Below are 16,782 nucleotides of genomic sequence, written 5' to 3' on the forward strand. Positions count from 1 at the left end.
ACATGTGCGTTAGCCTTGTTTATCGCCATATGTTGTATTAGGTACGCATGAGGAGAGAACGCAGTCACCCACTGACTATGCCCCAGATTTCTCTCTTGGCTCTAGGTTGCAGTGCACTCTGGTCCGAGAGCCACTGGATCCAGTCATAAACAATTACCCTCACGATGTAAATGAGTCATATTAAGGACAGGGTGGACTTATGAAAGGATATGTTTTTGGTAAAAAGCCACATTATGAAAGTGAAAGTCTGCATGGTCAGTGATAAAAGCCAAAGGGGTGGTCTAGTAGTCTAAGCTTTAAGCCTCCTCCTCTGGAACACATGTACGATGTACCGCTGTCAGCATGGGGTTGAATCCGGACGACTGCTCTTTAAGCCTGCTCTCTCCTACCTTTCACCACTTATCCAACATGAAAAAACTCCCCACTCTTTCCCCCACAAAGATGTAAAAAAGGCCAGAGAAATTCAGCTCTTGTAGTCCTCTTAAATCATTCAGGTAATTGTTGGTGTCATTGATGATTAGTAATTAGAGGACGCTGTCTGTATCTTATCAGCCCGCTACATTTTGAAATGTTTTAGTTTTTTAAATGTTAAACTTTGCCTCTCCCAGCCGAGTGATATCAATGAAAAAATGTGGTTACAGTTTCCACAATTGACTGGTGTGTACAGTAGTATGTCAAAGGGAGCCCACTTTGTTCTGCATTCCTGTTGAAGTTCAACACCTTCCACTCAGTGCTGTCGGATGAACAGGGCTGCACATCCCAAATGGCACCCTATTCCCTATATAGTGCACTACTTTTGACCAGAGCCCATGTAGTGTACTGCATAGGGAATAAGGTAGCATTTGAGTCACAGCCCAGGCCTCTCTCCATGACAGACAGGACCACTGCTGCTCTCATTGGGATCATTCAGCCAATGGGGTTGAATAAGGATCCTCTCTTTCATTACTCTGCCTTGTATCTTAATATGGCTTGTTGTTATGACCACAATAACAACTGAGCAGAGATATAGTCTAACATATTGTTTCTGAAGCACAATACATCTGTGTCTGACACCAGAGGGGGGACGGAGGGAGGGGGGACGGAGACACAAACTCTAGTGATGGGGAAGAAATCGATAGTTACATTTCGCAATATTATTTTTATACAATATTATATCGATATTTGACTCCAAGTATCGATTTGTAAAAAAGATTGACTTTTGTTTGTTACTGTAGGTGGCGTTAGCTAATGCTAGTCGGCTGTACCTGAGCCAAAACTCCAGTATTTTACTCCTACAGCTTGTTCTCCATCTTCTTCTTAAATAGTGAGCCAACATGTTTTCAGCACTTTCATTTCCCTAACTGATCAACACTACTTTTCTCATGGCTCTCTCTTGTCTCTCTGCAGCAGACATGGTGAGCAATATGTTTGGAACATCAAATCCCAATATGTATGTAATCATGAGAACGCAGTCAGCACCTAAGTATGGTGATAAAATCATATTGTGATGTCCCTGGCAATTCCCTGCCCTAACAAACTGCAGCAAGAGACACAGACCAACAACAGTGAGTGACTTCAGACCCATGGGCCAGTAGGGTGATGGTGTAATGCACTCTGGGATATATGGATGGATGGAGGGGAGGAGGGTTATGCGCCTAAATATTTTGCTGTGTCACCTGGAATTTTAATTTAAAAAAATTAAGGATTCTAGCTTTATTACCTCATATTTGTGTGAGCATACATTTAGGTTGCACACATGTTCCTTGTAAAATAGGTCAGCGTAGAGCCCTGTGTAAGACTGGGTGACCAAGAGTGTCACCATGGCAGACTGACTACCTGGATGTGGTAGAGAGGTTTGGTAGAGCTGTATACACAGGCAAGAGTTGTTGTCTGACTGGTGTACTCGGGTTAGTGGTACAATGGCGGACTGGGACTCAGATTGCTGGTGCTCTAGTGAAGACTGACAGACTCAGGATAGTGTGTTTTTAGCCTTCTGTCAATGTAGCCTGGGCCCAGATCTATGTTGCTTTATGTATGGGATTGGCAGTGCTAGTTAGAGCTGGGACCAGGCTACCCCATAATGATCTGGGACCAGAATACCACATAATGATCTGGGACCAGAATACCACATAATGATCTGGGACCAGAATACCACATAATGATCTGGGACCAGAATACCACATAATGATCTGGGACCAGAATACCACATAATGATCTGGGACCAGGCTGCCACATAATGATCTGGGACCAGGCTGCCACCTAATGATCTGGGACTAGGCTGCCACATAATGATCTTACCAGGCTACCACATAATGATCTGGGACCAGAATACCACATAATGATCTGGGACCGGGCTGCCACATAATGATCTGGGACCAGGCTACCACCTAATGATCTGGGACCAGGCTGACACCTAATGATCTGGGACCAGAATACCACATTATGATCTTGGACCAGGCGGTAGACATGGCATGGTATGGCAGGGGTCATGGTGGTATAGAACTGGGTAGACTAGGGGTCATGATGATATAGAACTGGGTAGACTAGGGGTCATGGTGATATAGAACTGGGTAGATTAGGGGTCATGGTGATATAGAACTGGGTAGACTAGGGGTCATGGTGATATAGAACTGGGTAGACTAGGGGTCATGGTGATATAGAACTGGGTAGACTAGGGGTCATGGTGGCATTGTACCACACATTCTGTTCTGATTGGCTGACAAGGCCACATTCAAGAGCATTTGGCTGGCTGGGACTGATCTAGATGGAGAGCAGATGGGTTCACCACAGCATGCCCAGTCAGGGAGGGACACACAAACACACACAAACACACACACAGGCACTCATGAATGCTTGAATAAAACAAACACAAGGGTGCCCGCTCACAAGCAAACATGCACTCGCTCACTCACTCACACACACACACACACACACACCTCATTGTTGTTAAGTGTGTGGTATTCTCATAATTTTTACGATTGGCTGTCTGCTTATTGTCTTGTGCTGACTATTCCCCCTCTCTTAAGAACAGATAGAATGTTCTTACCATGGCATGTTGTGTTGCTATTAATAGCAGAGTTCAAAATGGGCCAGTTTCTATAGTAAAGCAGTCATCTGTAAGCAGCAATGCATGGCCAGAAGGAGAGTATATGTAAGCAGGCAGTCTTCCAGTCACTGATTTATCTCTTGAGATCTGGACTTAACCAAATGGCTTTTTTCCTTTGTAGTGGGACAGGAAACAGGCAGGCCTAAGACAGAGAGAAGACCGTACTACAGACTATCTGGCCAATGTGTCAGTATAGACTATACGCCACACTGTTGGGGGTTACTATGCCCAGTGCCTGGTTAATGCCATGGTAATTAACCTTTCATATACAGTAATGAAATCCTCTGTTAGATCCAAGCCACACCAACTGTCATTTCTGACCTTTATAATTGATGTAATAGATTCATCACTGTAATCCAATCATCATCAATCATATGATCTTCCAATCATTTTTTACATTTACATTTTAGTCATTTAGCAGACACTCTTATCCAGAGCGACTTACAGTAGTGAATACATACATTTCATACATTTATTTCCATACTGGTCCCCCATGGGAATCGAACCCACAACCCTGGTGTTGCAAACACCATGCTCTACCAACTGAGCCACACAGGACAATCATAACATGTTTACTAAAATGTAAGGTAATAATATATTCTGTATTCACAGCCATGGACTAAATGAGACTTAAAGCTGCAATATGTTCCTTTTTGGGTGACCCGACCAAATTCACATAGAAATGTGTGTTATAGATCTGTCATGCTTTTTGAAAGCAAGTCTAAGAAGCGGTAGATTTGTTCTATGTGAGCTTCTCCTTCTTAACTTTCATTTTTGCATCTTTTACTTTAGGTTTTGTACACCAGTTTCAAACAGCTGAAAATACAATATTTTTGTTTATTGAAAATATATTTCACAGCGGTTTAGATGGTAGAATGATTCTCTACACTAGCTTGTTTTGTCACATCAACTGAAATAGTTGTCAGGGCACAAAGGGTGCCACAGAGCACTCTATCGTAGGGATGAGGGTGTCACAGAGCACTCTATCGTAGGGATGAGGGGGTCACAGGGCACTCTATCGTAGGGATGAGGGTGTCACAGAGCACTCTATCGTAGGGATGAGGGTGTCACAGAGCACTCTATCGTAGGGATGAGGGTGTCACAGAGCACTCTATCGTAGGGATGAGGGTGTCACAGAGCACTCTATCGTAGGGATGAGGGTGTCACAGAGCACTCTATCGTAGGGATGAGGGTGCCACAGAGCACTCTATCGTAGGGATGAGGGTGTCACAGAGCACTCTATCGTAGGGATGAGGGTGTCACAGAGCACTCTATCGTAGGGATGAGGGTGTCACAGAGCACTCTATCGTAGGGATGAGGGTGTCACAGAGCACTCTATCGTAGGGATGAGGGTGTCACAGAGCACTCTATCGTAGGGATGAGGGTGTCACAGAGCACTCTATCGTAGGGATGAGGGTGTCACAGAGCACTCTATTGTAGGGATGAGGGTGCCACAGAGCACTCTATCGTAGGGATGAGGGTGCCACAGTAAATAAACAGCCTAAAGGCTTCCACAAACACAAGTATGTGCACGGAGGGAAGTCAAGTCTGTCAGTACATGTAGATGGTTCCAGAGAAAGTGGAGTGAATTTGCTGGGAAAGTCTTGTTTGGCAGGATACAAGCTGAAACAAGATTGTGTGAAAGTTTCACATAGATCATCCAAGGTCCTGTACCACTAGTAGCTGGAATGCTGGGATATCACATTTGATTGGTCATATACACATATTTAACAGATGTTATTGGTCAGATACACATATTTAACAGATGTTATTGGTCACATACACATATTTAACAGATGTTATTGGTCACATACACATATTTAACAGATGTTATTGGTCACATACACATATTTAACAGATGTTATTGGTCACATACACATATTTAACAGATGTTATTGGTCACATACACATATTTAACAGATGTTATTGGTCACATACACATATTTAACAGATGTTATTGGTCACATACACATATTTAACAGATGTTATTGGTCACATACACATATTTAACAGATGTTATTGGTCACATACACATATTTAACAGATGTTATTGGTCACATACACATATTTAACAGATGTTATTGGTCACATACACATATTTAACAGATGTTATTGGTCACATACACATATTTAACAGATGTTATTGGTCACATACACATATTTAACAGATGTTATTGGTCACATACACATATTTAACAGATGTTATTGGTCAGATACACATATTTAACAGATGTTATTGGTCACATACACATATTTAACAGATGTTATTGGTCACATACACATATTTAACAGATGTTATTGGTCACATACACATATTTAACAGATGTTATTGGTCACATACACATATTTAACAGATGTTATTGGTCACATACACATATTTAACAGATGTTATTGGTCACATACACATATTTAACAGATGTTATTGGTCACATACACATATTTAACAGATGTTATTGGTCACATACACATATTTAACAGATGTTATTGGTCACATACACATATTTAACAGATGTTATTGGTCACATACACATATTTAACAGATGTTATTGGTCACATACACATATTTAACAGATGTTATTGGTCACATACACATTTTTAACAGATGTTATTGGTCATATATACATATTTAACAGATGTTATTGCGGGTGTAGCGAAATGCTTGGTCATGTCACTTGTTTTATTCATGTGTGGAAGAGAGAAGCTGTTAAACTCTTTATGTGTACTCTATAATACAGTTCTTTGTTTATTCCTGAAGTTGGGAGTTCAGTAGTTGAATAGTTGGTCACTAGATCTGTTTAGGTTTCAAGGGTAACTGTTCAAATACTTACCAAGTTAGATCTCTAAGTTTGAGCTGTAACAGTTAACTTAACAAGTCCCAAAAGTCACCCTATTCCATATACGTATAGTGTACTACTTTTCACCAGGGCCCTATATAGTGCACTACTTTAGACCAGAGCTCTATTGGCCATAGTCAACACTAAGTCATGCACTATATAGGGAATAGGGTGTCATTTGGGATACTGTATTGGCCAGAGTCCTGGACGACCCATGCCAGCACCTCAACCCCCCTAACACCAACGGTAGCACCCAGCGACGTCACCCACCATGTGTGTATGTGTGAAGAGACGGCCATGGGACTCAGAGCCAGACAGAGCTGTCATAGTGCTGTCACAATGGCTCCCCAGTGTCCCTCGTTCTCAATGACATGATTGATAGACATTAATTATCGCTTGTTTTCCCTGTAAGAATGGACCTGTGAAACGTAATGCCCTTACTCAGGGTCCATCTGGGGTTTTCTGTACTTAGAGTTCATTTATGTGCTTGATTTGAAGCTGTGTCTTGTAAACAAAACCCCTGTTTTGCCACCCATGGTGCCGTACCACCCATGTAGTGCTGAAGGAGGCTGGGGGTGCATTGAATGACAACAACTATCCAGTCTTCACTCCTCTATATTTTTGAAAATTAGAGTGACAGTTGAAATCAGTTGGAGAAGAAGTTTAAATCTTCTGGAATATAAAAGTTGTCTGTCCGTATTCTGGACCTCTAGATAGATAACAGAACTGCTGTCTGGGAGCAGTCAGAACTGACAAGCTGCGTGTGTGGGGGGGGACTTTGCTGTGGTGTACTTTGCCATGGCAACACGGGTTCTGCGAGGCTGCTGAGTGGTTACTGTAGTTCACCATGGGAACGACTTGGTGAGCGCAGTCCTTATTTACTTCAGTGGTACAACATTATCAGTAAGTCATCAGTATCTTTCTAAAACAAAGCTTTGTTGAAAATCTGATACCTGTCATTGGTTACTCTTTTAAAATCTACACAAGGTATTTAAATGAGACGTGTAACATGGAATAAAATACCTGTGTGTGTCTTTATTAATGTAGATGTGATCTGTGATCCAGGAGTGTTTTATGCCGTGTTTATCTGAATGCCGCTTGTCTTGCTGTGTGTAGACACAAATGGTGATGACGATGATGTGTTTGAAGAGGGCTCCCGCTCCTCAGACTGACTGAAAGCATCTGGAGAGAGAGGCTGTGTCCCAAACGGCACCCTGTTCTGTATAGTGCATTACTTTTGGGACGCAGCCAGAGAAAGACTGTTGTAAAACAAGCCCTTAACAGGAGAGGGGCTCGGCTATAGCCAGCCTTTAAAAAGGAAGGCAGTCAGGTTTTATCAGTTGGGGTGAAGAAATGAGAAACAGGAGGTAAGACAGCTGTGACAGGACATGACTTTGTTGTCTGTTAGGGTTTTAACTGTAATACTGATTACTGAACAATACGGTATGTATTTGTTTTTAATCTAAACTAGAAGTATTTAGGTTACACTATAAGGTGTTATTTGTATTGACATGCTATTACTAGTTTAGTGCTTTGGATTTGGTGCCAAGTACATAATGAAATATGTCTTCATCCCAAATGGCACCCTATTCCCTATATAGTGCACTACTTTTGACCAGAGCCTTATGGGTAAGTAGTATCCTATATAGGGAATAGGGTGCCGTTTGGGACGTGGTTGTTATCACTGGATGGGTCATAAATATGTGGACAGTAGAAGAAGGGTGATTAATAAGTCTGAAGCCCTCACAATGTGAAAGTAGGAGCATAATAACAGTAGGAGCACTCACAGTCCCGTACTTTGCACTTTGCTTTCAGACTTTGATGAACAATGGGCTATCACTTTTTCCACTTTCGTTCTTGTCCACACACACACACACACACACACACACACACACACACACACACACACACACACACACACACACACATAGAGAGAAAGACTGTGAACATCACGGTCACTTTCAATGTTCATTGAATCTTTTTCACAGCACAAAGAAACTAAGAGAGCCACCTAGTCCAAGCAGTGTAGTGGGGGAAATCAACTACTGCAGCGCCATGGCTGACCCAAAGCTGGCTGACCCAAAGCTGGCTGACCCAAAGCTGGCTGAACTAAGGTAAGTAGTCACAGATAACTCTGAATATGCTGTTGTATCATCATCAATGCCCAACATTTCTTCAATCAGTCTGCCTCTCTCTAAACTGTTCTATCACCTCACGATCACAGTGAAACACAGCAGTTTGAAACAGTAGAAATACTGGCTGTGTGTGTGTGTGTGTGTGTGTGTGTGTGTGTGTGTGTGTGTGTGTGTGTGTGTGTGTGTGTGTCTGCTCTTGAATACCAGAGATCTATTAATAATCATCACCTCCATGCCAGAACACTTACGACATCTGCCCATTCACAGTCAGCCTGGGCTCACACCACTGACAACTAGCTGAGCTAAAGCTCTGCCTCCAGCCTCCTGCCTCCAGCCTCCAGCTAGCACACTGAGTTAGCGGTGAGAGAGAGAGAGAACCAGAGCCAATGAAACAAGCCTTGGGTTAGAGACAGTGTGTTTTCACAGGGGAACAAGAGGACCCAAGTCAAACCACTACAGCTATCTGTACAGCTGTCCTAACATTGTCCCCAGGCTAAGCCCTTGTCCAAAATGGGACCCTATTCTCTACATAGTGCATGGCCCGTAGGGTCTGATGAACAAGATTAGAGCTGCCCCTACAGTCATCTCCTTCACCTACAGTCATCTCCTTCACCTACAGTCATCTCCTTCACCTACAGTCATCTCCTTCACCTACAGTCATCTCCTTCACCTACAGTCATCTACTTCACCTACAGTCATCTCCTTCGCCTACAGTCATCTCCTTCACCTACAGTCATCTCCTTCACCTACAGTCATCTCCTTTGCCTACAGTCATCTCCTTTGCCTACAGTCATCTCCTTCGCCTACAGTCATCTCCTTCGCCTACAGTCATCTCCTTCGCCTACAGTCATCTCCTTCGCCTACAGTCATCTGCTTCGCCTACAGTCATCTCCTTCGCCTACAGTCATCTCCTTCGCCTACAGTCATCTCCTTCGCCTACAGTCATCTCTTTGACCTACAGTCATCTCCTTGACCTACAGTCATCTCCTTCACCTACAGTCATCTCCTTCACCTACAGTCATCTCCTTCACAGTCATCTCCTTCACCTACAGTCATCTCCTTCACCTACAGTCATCTCCTTCACCTACAGTCATCTCCTTCACCTACAGTCATCTCCTTCACCTACAGTCATCACCTTGACCTACAGTCATCTACAGTCATCTTCTTCACCTACAGTCATCTCCTTCACCTACAGTCATCTACAGTCATCTCCTTCACCTACAGCCATCTCCTTCACCTACAGTCATCTCCTTCACCTACAGTCATCTCCTTCGCCTACAGTCATCTCCTTCGCCTACAGTCATCTCCTTCGCCTACAGTCATCTCCTTCACCTACAGTCATCTCTTTGACCTACAGTCATCTCTTTGACCTACAGTCATCTCTTTGACCTACAGTCATCTCTTTGACCTACAGTCATCTCCTTGACCTACAGTCATCTCCTTGACCTACAGTCATCTCTTTGACCTACAGTCATCTCCTTGACCTACAGTCATCTCTTTGACTTACAGTCATCTCTTTGACCTACAGTCATCTCCTTGACCTACAGTCATCTCCTTCACCTACAGTCAGGATCACAGCATGATGCAATAGAGATGAGAATTCCCCTTTTCTGCTCCAGACCTGTTATGTCCCAGTCCACCTGTATTAACACAGTGGTTTAACACAGGAAACACAGAGCTGGAATTATGTCCCAGTCCACCTGTACTAACACAGTGGTTTAACACAGGAGACACAGAGCTGTTATTATGTCCCAGTCCACCTGTACTAACACAGTGGTTTAACACAGGAGACACAGCGCTTTTATTATGTCCCAGTCCACCTGTACTAACACAGTGGTTTAACACAGGAGACACAGAGCTGGTTTTATGTCCCACATACTTACAGATTTACATACTGTACATGAGTTTTCACATAAACAGGAAAACCACACATCCTGGCTCTTCAGCTAATAGTGTCGGTCTCTTTCCTCTTCCTCAGAGACAGCATGGCAGATTTTACAGTTCAGACGGCCAAGCACACCAACCCTCCAATCTCCTCCACTCCCCTGCGTCCACCCAGCGAACAGCAGTCCAAGGACCGGGCCTCCAAAAGGCTTTCCTCCGAGTCCAACGGGACCAGCGAGGGTGGGGCAGGGTCGCGGACGCCCGTGGAGATAACCGCACTGGAGGAGTCGTTCCGGCGCTTCGCCATCCACGGCGACACGCGTGCCACAGGAAAGGACATGCATGGCAAGAACTGGTCCAAGCTGTGCAAGGACTGCGGCGTCATCGACGGAAAAACTGTCACCCTCACGGACGTGGATATCGTCTTCACTAAAGTCAAGTAAGGAAAGCTTTTCTAGTAGACTGTGTCCCAAATGGCGTAGTAGAAATCTTGCAGCCCAAATGTCACCCCATTCCCTAAATAGTGCACTACTTTTGACCAGAACCCTATGGGCCCTGGTCAAAAGTAGTGCACTATGAAGGGATTAGGTTGACATTTGAAACGCTGACTACTACTGTGAGCTCTGACTTGTCCTTATTGGGGAGAGGAGGGGAGGAGGGAGGAGAGGGGAGAGAGGAGAGGAAAGGGGGGAGAGAGGAGATAGTGGAGAGGACAGGGTAGAGAGGAGAGGACAGGGTAGAGAGGAGAGGACAGGGTAGAGAGGAGAGGACAGGGTAGAGAGGAGAGGAGATTGTAGAGAGGAGAGGAGAGGGTAGAGAGGAGAGGAGATTGTAGAGAGGAGAGGAGAGTGTAGAGAGGAGATTGTAGAGAGGAGAGTGTAGAGAGGAGAGGAGAGGAGAGATGAGAGGAGAGGAGATTGTAGAGAGGAGAGGAGAGTGTAGAGAGGAGAGGAGATGCCAGGAGAGGGGAGATGAGAGGAGGAGATGAGAGGAGAGGGGAGATGAGAGGAGAGGGGGAGATGAGAGGAGGAGATGAGAGGAGAGGGGAGATGAGAGGAGGAGATGAGAGGAGAGGGGAGATGAGAGGAGGAGATGAGAGGAGAGGGGAGATGAGAGGAGGAGATGAGAGGAGAGGGGGAGATGAGAGGAGAGGAGGAGATGAGGGGAGATGAGAGGAGGAGATGAGAGGAGAGGGGAGATGAGATGAGAGGAGAGGGGGAGAGGAGGAGATGAGGAGATGAGAGGAGAGGGGAGATGAGAGGAGAGGGGAGATGAGAGGAGAGGAGAGGGGAAGATGAGAGGAGAGGGGGAGATGAGAGGAGAGGGGGAGATGAGAGGAGAGGGGGAGATGAGGGGGAGATGAGAGGAGGAGATGAGAGGGGGAGAGGAGAGGGGGAGATGAGAGGAGAGGGGGAGATGCCAGGAGAGGGGGAGATGCCAGGAGAGGGGGAGATGAGAGGAGAGGGGAAATGAGAGGAGAGATGAGATGAGAGGAGAGGGGGAGATGAGAGGAGAGGGGAGATGAGAGGAGAGGAGGAGATGAGGGGAGATGAGAGGAGGAGGAGATGAGAGGAGAGGGGAGATGAGATGAGAGGAGAGGGGGAGAGGAGGAGATGAGGAGAGGAGAGGAGAGGGGGAGATGAGAGGAGAGGGGGAGATGAGAGGAGAGGGGGAGAGGAGAGGGGGAGATGCCAGGAGAGGGGGAGATGAGAGGAGAGGGGGAGATGAGAGGAGAGGGAGATGAGATGAGAGGAGAGGGGAGATGAGATGAGAGGAGAGGGGGAGAGGATGAGAGGAGAGGGGGAGAGGAGGAGATGAGAGGAGAGGGGAGATGAGAGGAGAGAGGGGAGATGAGAGGAGAGGGGGAGATGAGAGGAGAGGGGGAGATGAGAGGAGAGGGGGAGATGAGAGGAGAGGGGGAGATGAGAGGAGAGGGGGAGATGCCAGGAGAGCAGACAAATACAGAGAGATAGTAGGATCCTCCTGTTATATAATAGTTATGTAATTTTTTTATTTTTTATTTCACCTTTATTTAACCAGGTAGGCAAGTTGAGAACAAGTTCTCATTTACAATTGCGACCTGGCCAAGATAAAGCAAAGCAGTTCGACAACATACAAAAACAGAGTTACACATGGAGTAAAACAAACATACAGTCAATAATACAGTAGAAAAATAAGTCTATATACAATGTGAGCAAATGAGGTGAGATAAGGGAGGTAAAGGCAAAAAATGGCCATGGTGGCGAAGTAAATACAATATAGCAAGTAAAACACTGGAATGGTAGATTTGTTATTTGAAGAAAGTTCAAAGTTAAAATATAAATAATATGGTGCAAAGGAGCAAAATAAATAAAATAAATAAATACAGTAGGGGAAAAGGTAGTAGTTTGGGCTCAATTATAGATGGGCTATGTACAGGTGCAGTGATCTGGGAGCTGCTCTGATAGCTGGTGCTTAAAGCTAGTGAGGGAGATAAGTGTTTCCAGTTTCAGAGATTTTTGTAGTTCGTTCCAGTCATTGCCAGCAGAGAACTGGAAGGAGAGACGGCCAAAGGAGGAATTGGCTTTAGGGGTGACCAGAGAGATATACCTGCTGGAGCGCGTGCTACAGGTGGGTGCTGCTATGGTGACCAGTGAGCGGAGATAAGGGGGGACTTTACCTAGCAGGGTCTTGTAGATGACCTGGAGCCAATGTATTTGGCGACGATTATGAAGCGAAGGCCAGCCAACGAGAGCGTACAGGTCGCAGTGGTGGGTAGTATATGGGGCTTTGGTGACAAAACGGATGGCACTGTGATAGACTGCATCCAGCTTGTTGAGTAGGGTATTTTGTAAATGACATCGCCGAAGTCGAGGATTGGTAGGATGGTCAGTTTTACGAGGGTAAGTTTGGCAGCATGAGTGAAGGATGCTTTGTTGCGAAATAGGAAGCCAATTCTAGATTTCACTTTGGATTGGAGATGATTGATGTGAGTCTGGAAGGAGAGTTTACAGTCTAACCAGACACCTAGGTATTTGTAGTTGTCCACAAATTCTAAGTCAGAACCGTCCAGAGAAGTGATGCTGGACAGGCGGGCAGGTGCAGGCAGCAATCTGTTGAAGAGCATGCATTTACTTTTACTTGTATTTAGGAGCAGTTGGAGACCACGGAAGGAGAGTTGTATGGCATTGAAGCTCGTCTGGAGGGTTGTTAACACCGTGTCCAAAGAAGGGCCAGAAGTATACAGAATGGTGTCGCCTGCGTAGAGGTGGATCAGAGATTCACCAGCAGCAAGAGCGACATCACTGATGTATACAGAGAAAAGAGTTGGCCCAAGAATTGAACCCTGTGGTACCCCCATAGACTGCCAGAGGTCCGGACAGCAGGCCCTCCGATTTGACACACTGAACTCTATCAGAGAATTAGTTGGTGAACCAGGCGACGCAATCGTTTGAGAAACCAAGGCTACTGAGTCTGCCGATGAGGATGTGGTGATTAACAGAGTCAAAAGCTTTGGCCAGGTCAATGAATATGGCAGCACAGTATTGTTTCTTATCGATGGCGGTTACGATGTCGTTTAGGACCTTGAGCGTGGCTGAGGTGCACCCATGACCAGCTCTGAAACCAGATTGCATAGCGGAGAGGGTGCGGTGGGATTCGAAATGGTCGGTAATCTGTTTGTTGACTTGGCTTTCGAAGACCTTAGAAAGGCAGGGTAGGATGGATATAGGTCTGTAGCAATTTGGGTCAAGAGTGTCACCTCCTTTGAAGAGGGGGATGACAGCAGCTGCTTTCCAATCTATGGGAATCTCAGACGACACGAAAGAGAGGTTGAACAGGCTAGTAATAGGGGTTGCAATAATTTCGGCAGATAATTTTAGAAAGAAAGGGTCCAGATTGTCAAGCCCAGCTGATTTGTAGGGGTCCAGATTTTGCAGCTCTTTCAGAACATCAGCTGAATGGATTTGGGAGAAGGAGAAATGGGGGAGGCTTGGGCGAGTAGCTGTGGGGGGTGCAGTGCTGTTGAATGCAGTAGGGGTAGTTAGGTGGAAAGCATGGCCAGCCGTAGAAAAATGCTTATTGAAATTCTCAATTATAGTGGGCTTATCGGTGGTGACAGAGTTTCCTATCCTCAGTGCAGTGGGCAGCTGGGAGGAGGTGTTCTTATTCTCCACGGACTTTACAATGTCCCAGAACTTTTTAGAGTTTGAGTTGCAGGAAGCAAATTTCTGTTTGAAAAAGCCTTGGCGTTTCTAACTGCCTGTGTGTATTGGTTTCTAACTTCCCTCAAAAGTTGCATATCGCGGGGGCAGTTCGATGCTAATGCAGAACGCCACAGAATATTTTTGTGTTGGTTAAGGGCAGTCAGGTCTGGGGAGAACCCAGGGCTATATCTGTTCCTGGTTCTAAATTTCTTGAAAGGGGCATGCTTATTTAAGATGGTGAGGAAGGCATTTAAAAAAAATAACCAGGCATCCTCTACTGAGGTCAATATCCTTCCAGGATACCAGGGCCAGGTCGATTAGAAAGGCTTGCTCGTTGAAATGTTTCAGGGAGCGTTTGACAGTGATGAGTGGAGGTCGTTTGACCGCTGACCCATTACGGGTGCAGGCAATGAGGCAGTGATCGCTGAGATCTTGGTTGAAAACAGCAGAGGTGTATTTAGAGGGCACGTTGGTTAGGATGATATCTATGAGGGTGCCAGTGTTTGCGGCTTTGGGGTTGTACCTGGTGGGTTCATTAATAATATGTGTGAGATTGAGGGCGCCAAGCTTGGATTGTAGGATGGCTGGGGTGTTAAGCATGTCCCAGTTTAGGTCACCTAGTAGCACGAGCTCTGAATATAGATGGGGGCAATCAGTTCACATATGGTGTCCAGAGCACAGCTGGGGGCAGAGGGTGGTCTATAGCAGGCGGCAACGGTGAGAGACTTGTTTTTAGAGAGGTGGATTTTTAAAAGTAGAAGTTCAAATTGTTTGGGTACAGACCTGGATAGCAGGACAGAACTCTGCAGGCTATCTCTGCAGTAGATTGCAACACCGCCCCCTTTGGTCGTTCTATCTTGTCTGAAAACGTTGTAGTTAGGGATGAAGATTTCAGAGTTTTTGGTGGACTTCCTAAGCCAAGATTCAGACACAGCTAGGACATCCGGGTTGGCAGAGTGTGCTAAAGCAGTGAATAAAGCAAACTTAGGGAGGAGGCTTCTAATGTTAACAAGCATGAAACCAAGGCTATTACGGTTACAAAAGTCATCAAAAGAGAGCGCCTGGGGAGTAGGAGTGGAGCCAGGCACTGCAGGGCCTGGATTAACCTCTACATCCCCAGAGGAGCAGAGAAGAATGAGTATAAGGGTACGGCTAAAAGCTATAAGAATTGGTCGTCTGTGACGTCCAGAATAGAGAGAAAAAGGAGCAGGTTTCTGGGGGCGATAAAATAGCTTCAAGGTATAATGTACAGACAAAGGTATGGTGGGATGTGAGTACAGAGGAGGTAAACCTAGGCATTTAGTGATGATGAGAGAGATATTGTCTCTAGAAACATCATTGAAACCAGAAGATGTCATAGCATGTGTGGGTGGAGGAACTGAGAGGTTGGATAAGGTATAATGAGCAGGGCTAGAGGCTCTACTGTGAAATAAGCCAATAAACACTAACCAGAACAGCAATGGACAAGGCATATTGACATTAAGGAGAGGCATGCTTAGCCGAGTGATCAAAGGGTCCAGTGAGATTCAGACAGCTAGCCGGGCCATAGGTAGCAAGTTGGCAGAAGATGGAGGGAGGTCTGTTTTTAGCCACCTCGTGCGTTTCCGTCTGTAGATTAGTGGGGTTCCGTGTGGAAGGGGGGACAGATACAGAGAGATAGTAGGATCCTCCTGTTATATAATAGTTATGTAATGCAGACAGATACAGAGAGATAGTAGGATCCTCCTGTTATATAATAGTTATGTAATGCAGACAGATACAGAGAGATAGTAGGATCCTCCTGTTATATAATAGTTATGTAATGCAGACAGATACAGAGAGATAGTAGGATCCTCCTGTTATATAATAGTTATGTAATGCAGACAGATACAGAGAGAGTAGGATCCTCCTGTTATATAATAGTTATGTAAAGCAGACAGATACAGAGAGATAGTAGGATCCTCCTGTTATATAATAGTTATGTAATGCAGAGAGATAGTAGGATCCTCCTGTTATATAATAGTTATGTAATGCAGACAGATACAGAGAGATAGTAGGATCCTCCTGTTATATAATAGTTATGTAATGCAGACAGATACAGAGAGATAGTAGGATCCTCCTGTTATATAATAGTTACAGAGAGATAGTAGGATCCTCCTGTTATATAATAGTTACGTAAAGCAGACAGATACAGAGAGATAGTAGGATCCTCCTGTTATATAATAGTTACAGAGAGATAGTAGGATCGTCCTGTTATATAATAGTTATGTAATGCAGACAGATACAGAGAGATAGTAGGATCCTCCTGTTATATAATAGTTATGTAATGCAGACAGATACAGAGAGATAGTAGGATCCTCCTGTTATATAATAGTTATGTAATGCAGACAGATACAGAGAGATAGTAGGATGGATGGTTTGACCTGGGACTGGGAACAACGGTGCCAGTATCTAGATCAAGCTCAATTTGCTGATCGATGGACTTGGAATTTGAATTACACATACTAACTACTGCTTCCTGACAATATGACATGTCAGTGTCTATTGATATAAAACTAGCAGCATTGCCCCTCAGTAACAGTCATGTTGTGGGGGGGTTGTTGCCCCTCAGTAACAGTCATGTTGTGGGGGGTTGTTGCCCTCAGTAACAGTCATGTTGTTGCCCTCGGTAACAGTCCGGG

General features: G+C 44.9%; 1 protein-coding gene across 3 annotated transcripts in view; it reads left to right on the forward strand.

The window, feature by feature from the left end:
• The window catches only part of LOC115187615 (tubulin polymerization-promoting protein-like), a 34,241-nt gene that overhangs the window by 1,401 nt on the left and 16,058 nt on the right, over positions 1-16,782 (forward strand). For 2 of the 3 annotated variants that reach the window (XM_029746585.1, XM_029746586.1), the window contains exons 2-3: positions 7,908-8,033; positions 10,033-10,377. In XM_029746585.1, coding sequence (XP_029602445.1) covers positions 7,975-8,033; positions 10,033-10,377 — 404 coding nt within the window. In that variant the 5' untranslated portion in view covers positions 7,908-7,974. Of the gene's footprint in view, positions 1-6,534; positions 7,287-7,907; positions 8,034-10,032; positions 10,378-16,782 lie in introns of those variants that run through there. The other variant, XM_029746584.1, reaches the window with a different exon arrangement.

This window comes from Salmo trutta, unplaced genomic scaffold, assembly GCF_901001165.1.
Source record: "Salmo trutta unplaced genomic scaffold, fSalTru1.1, whole genome shotgun sequence".
NCBI lineage: Eukaryota > Metazoa > Chordata > Actinopteri > Salmoniformes > Salmonidae > Salmo > Salmo trutta.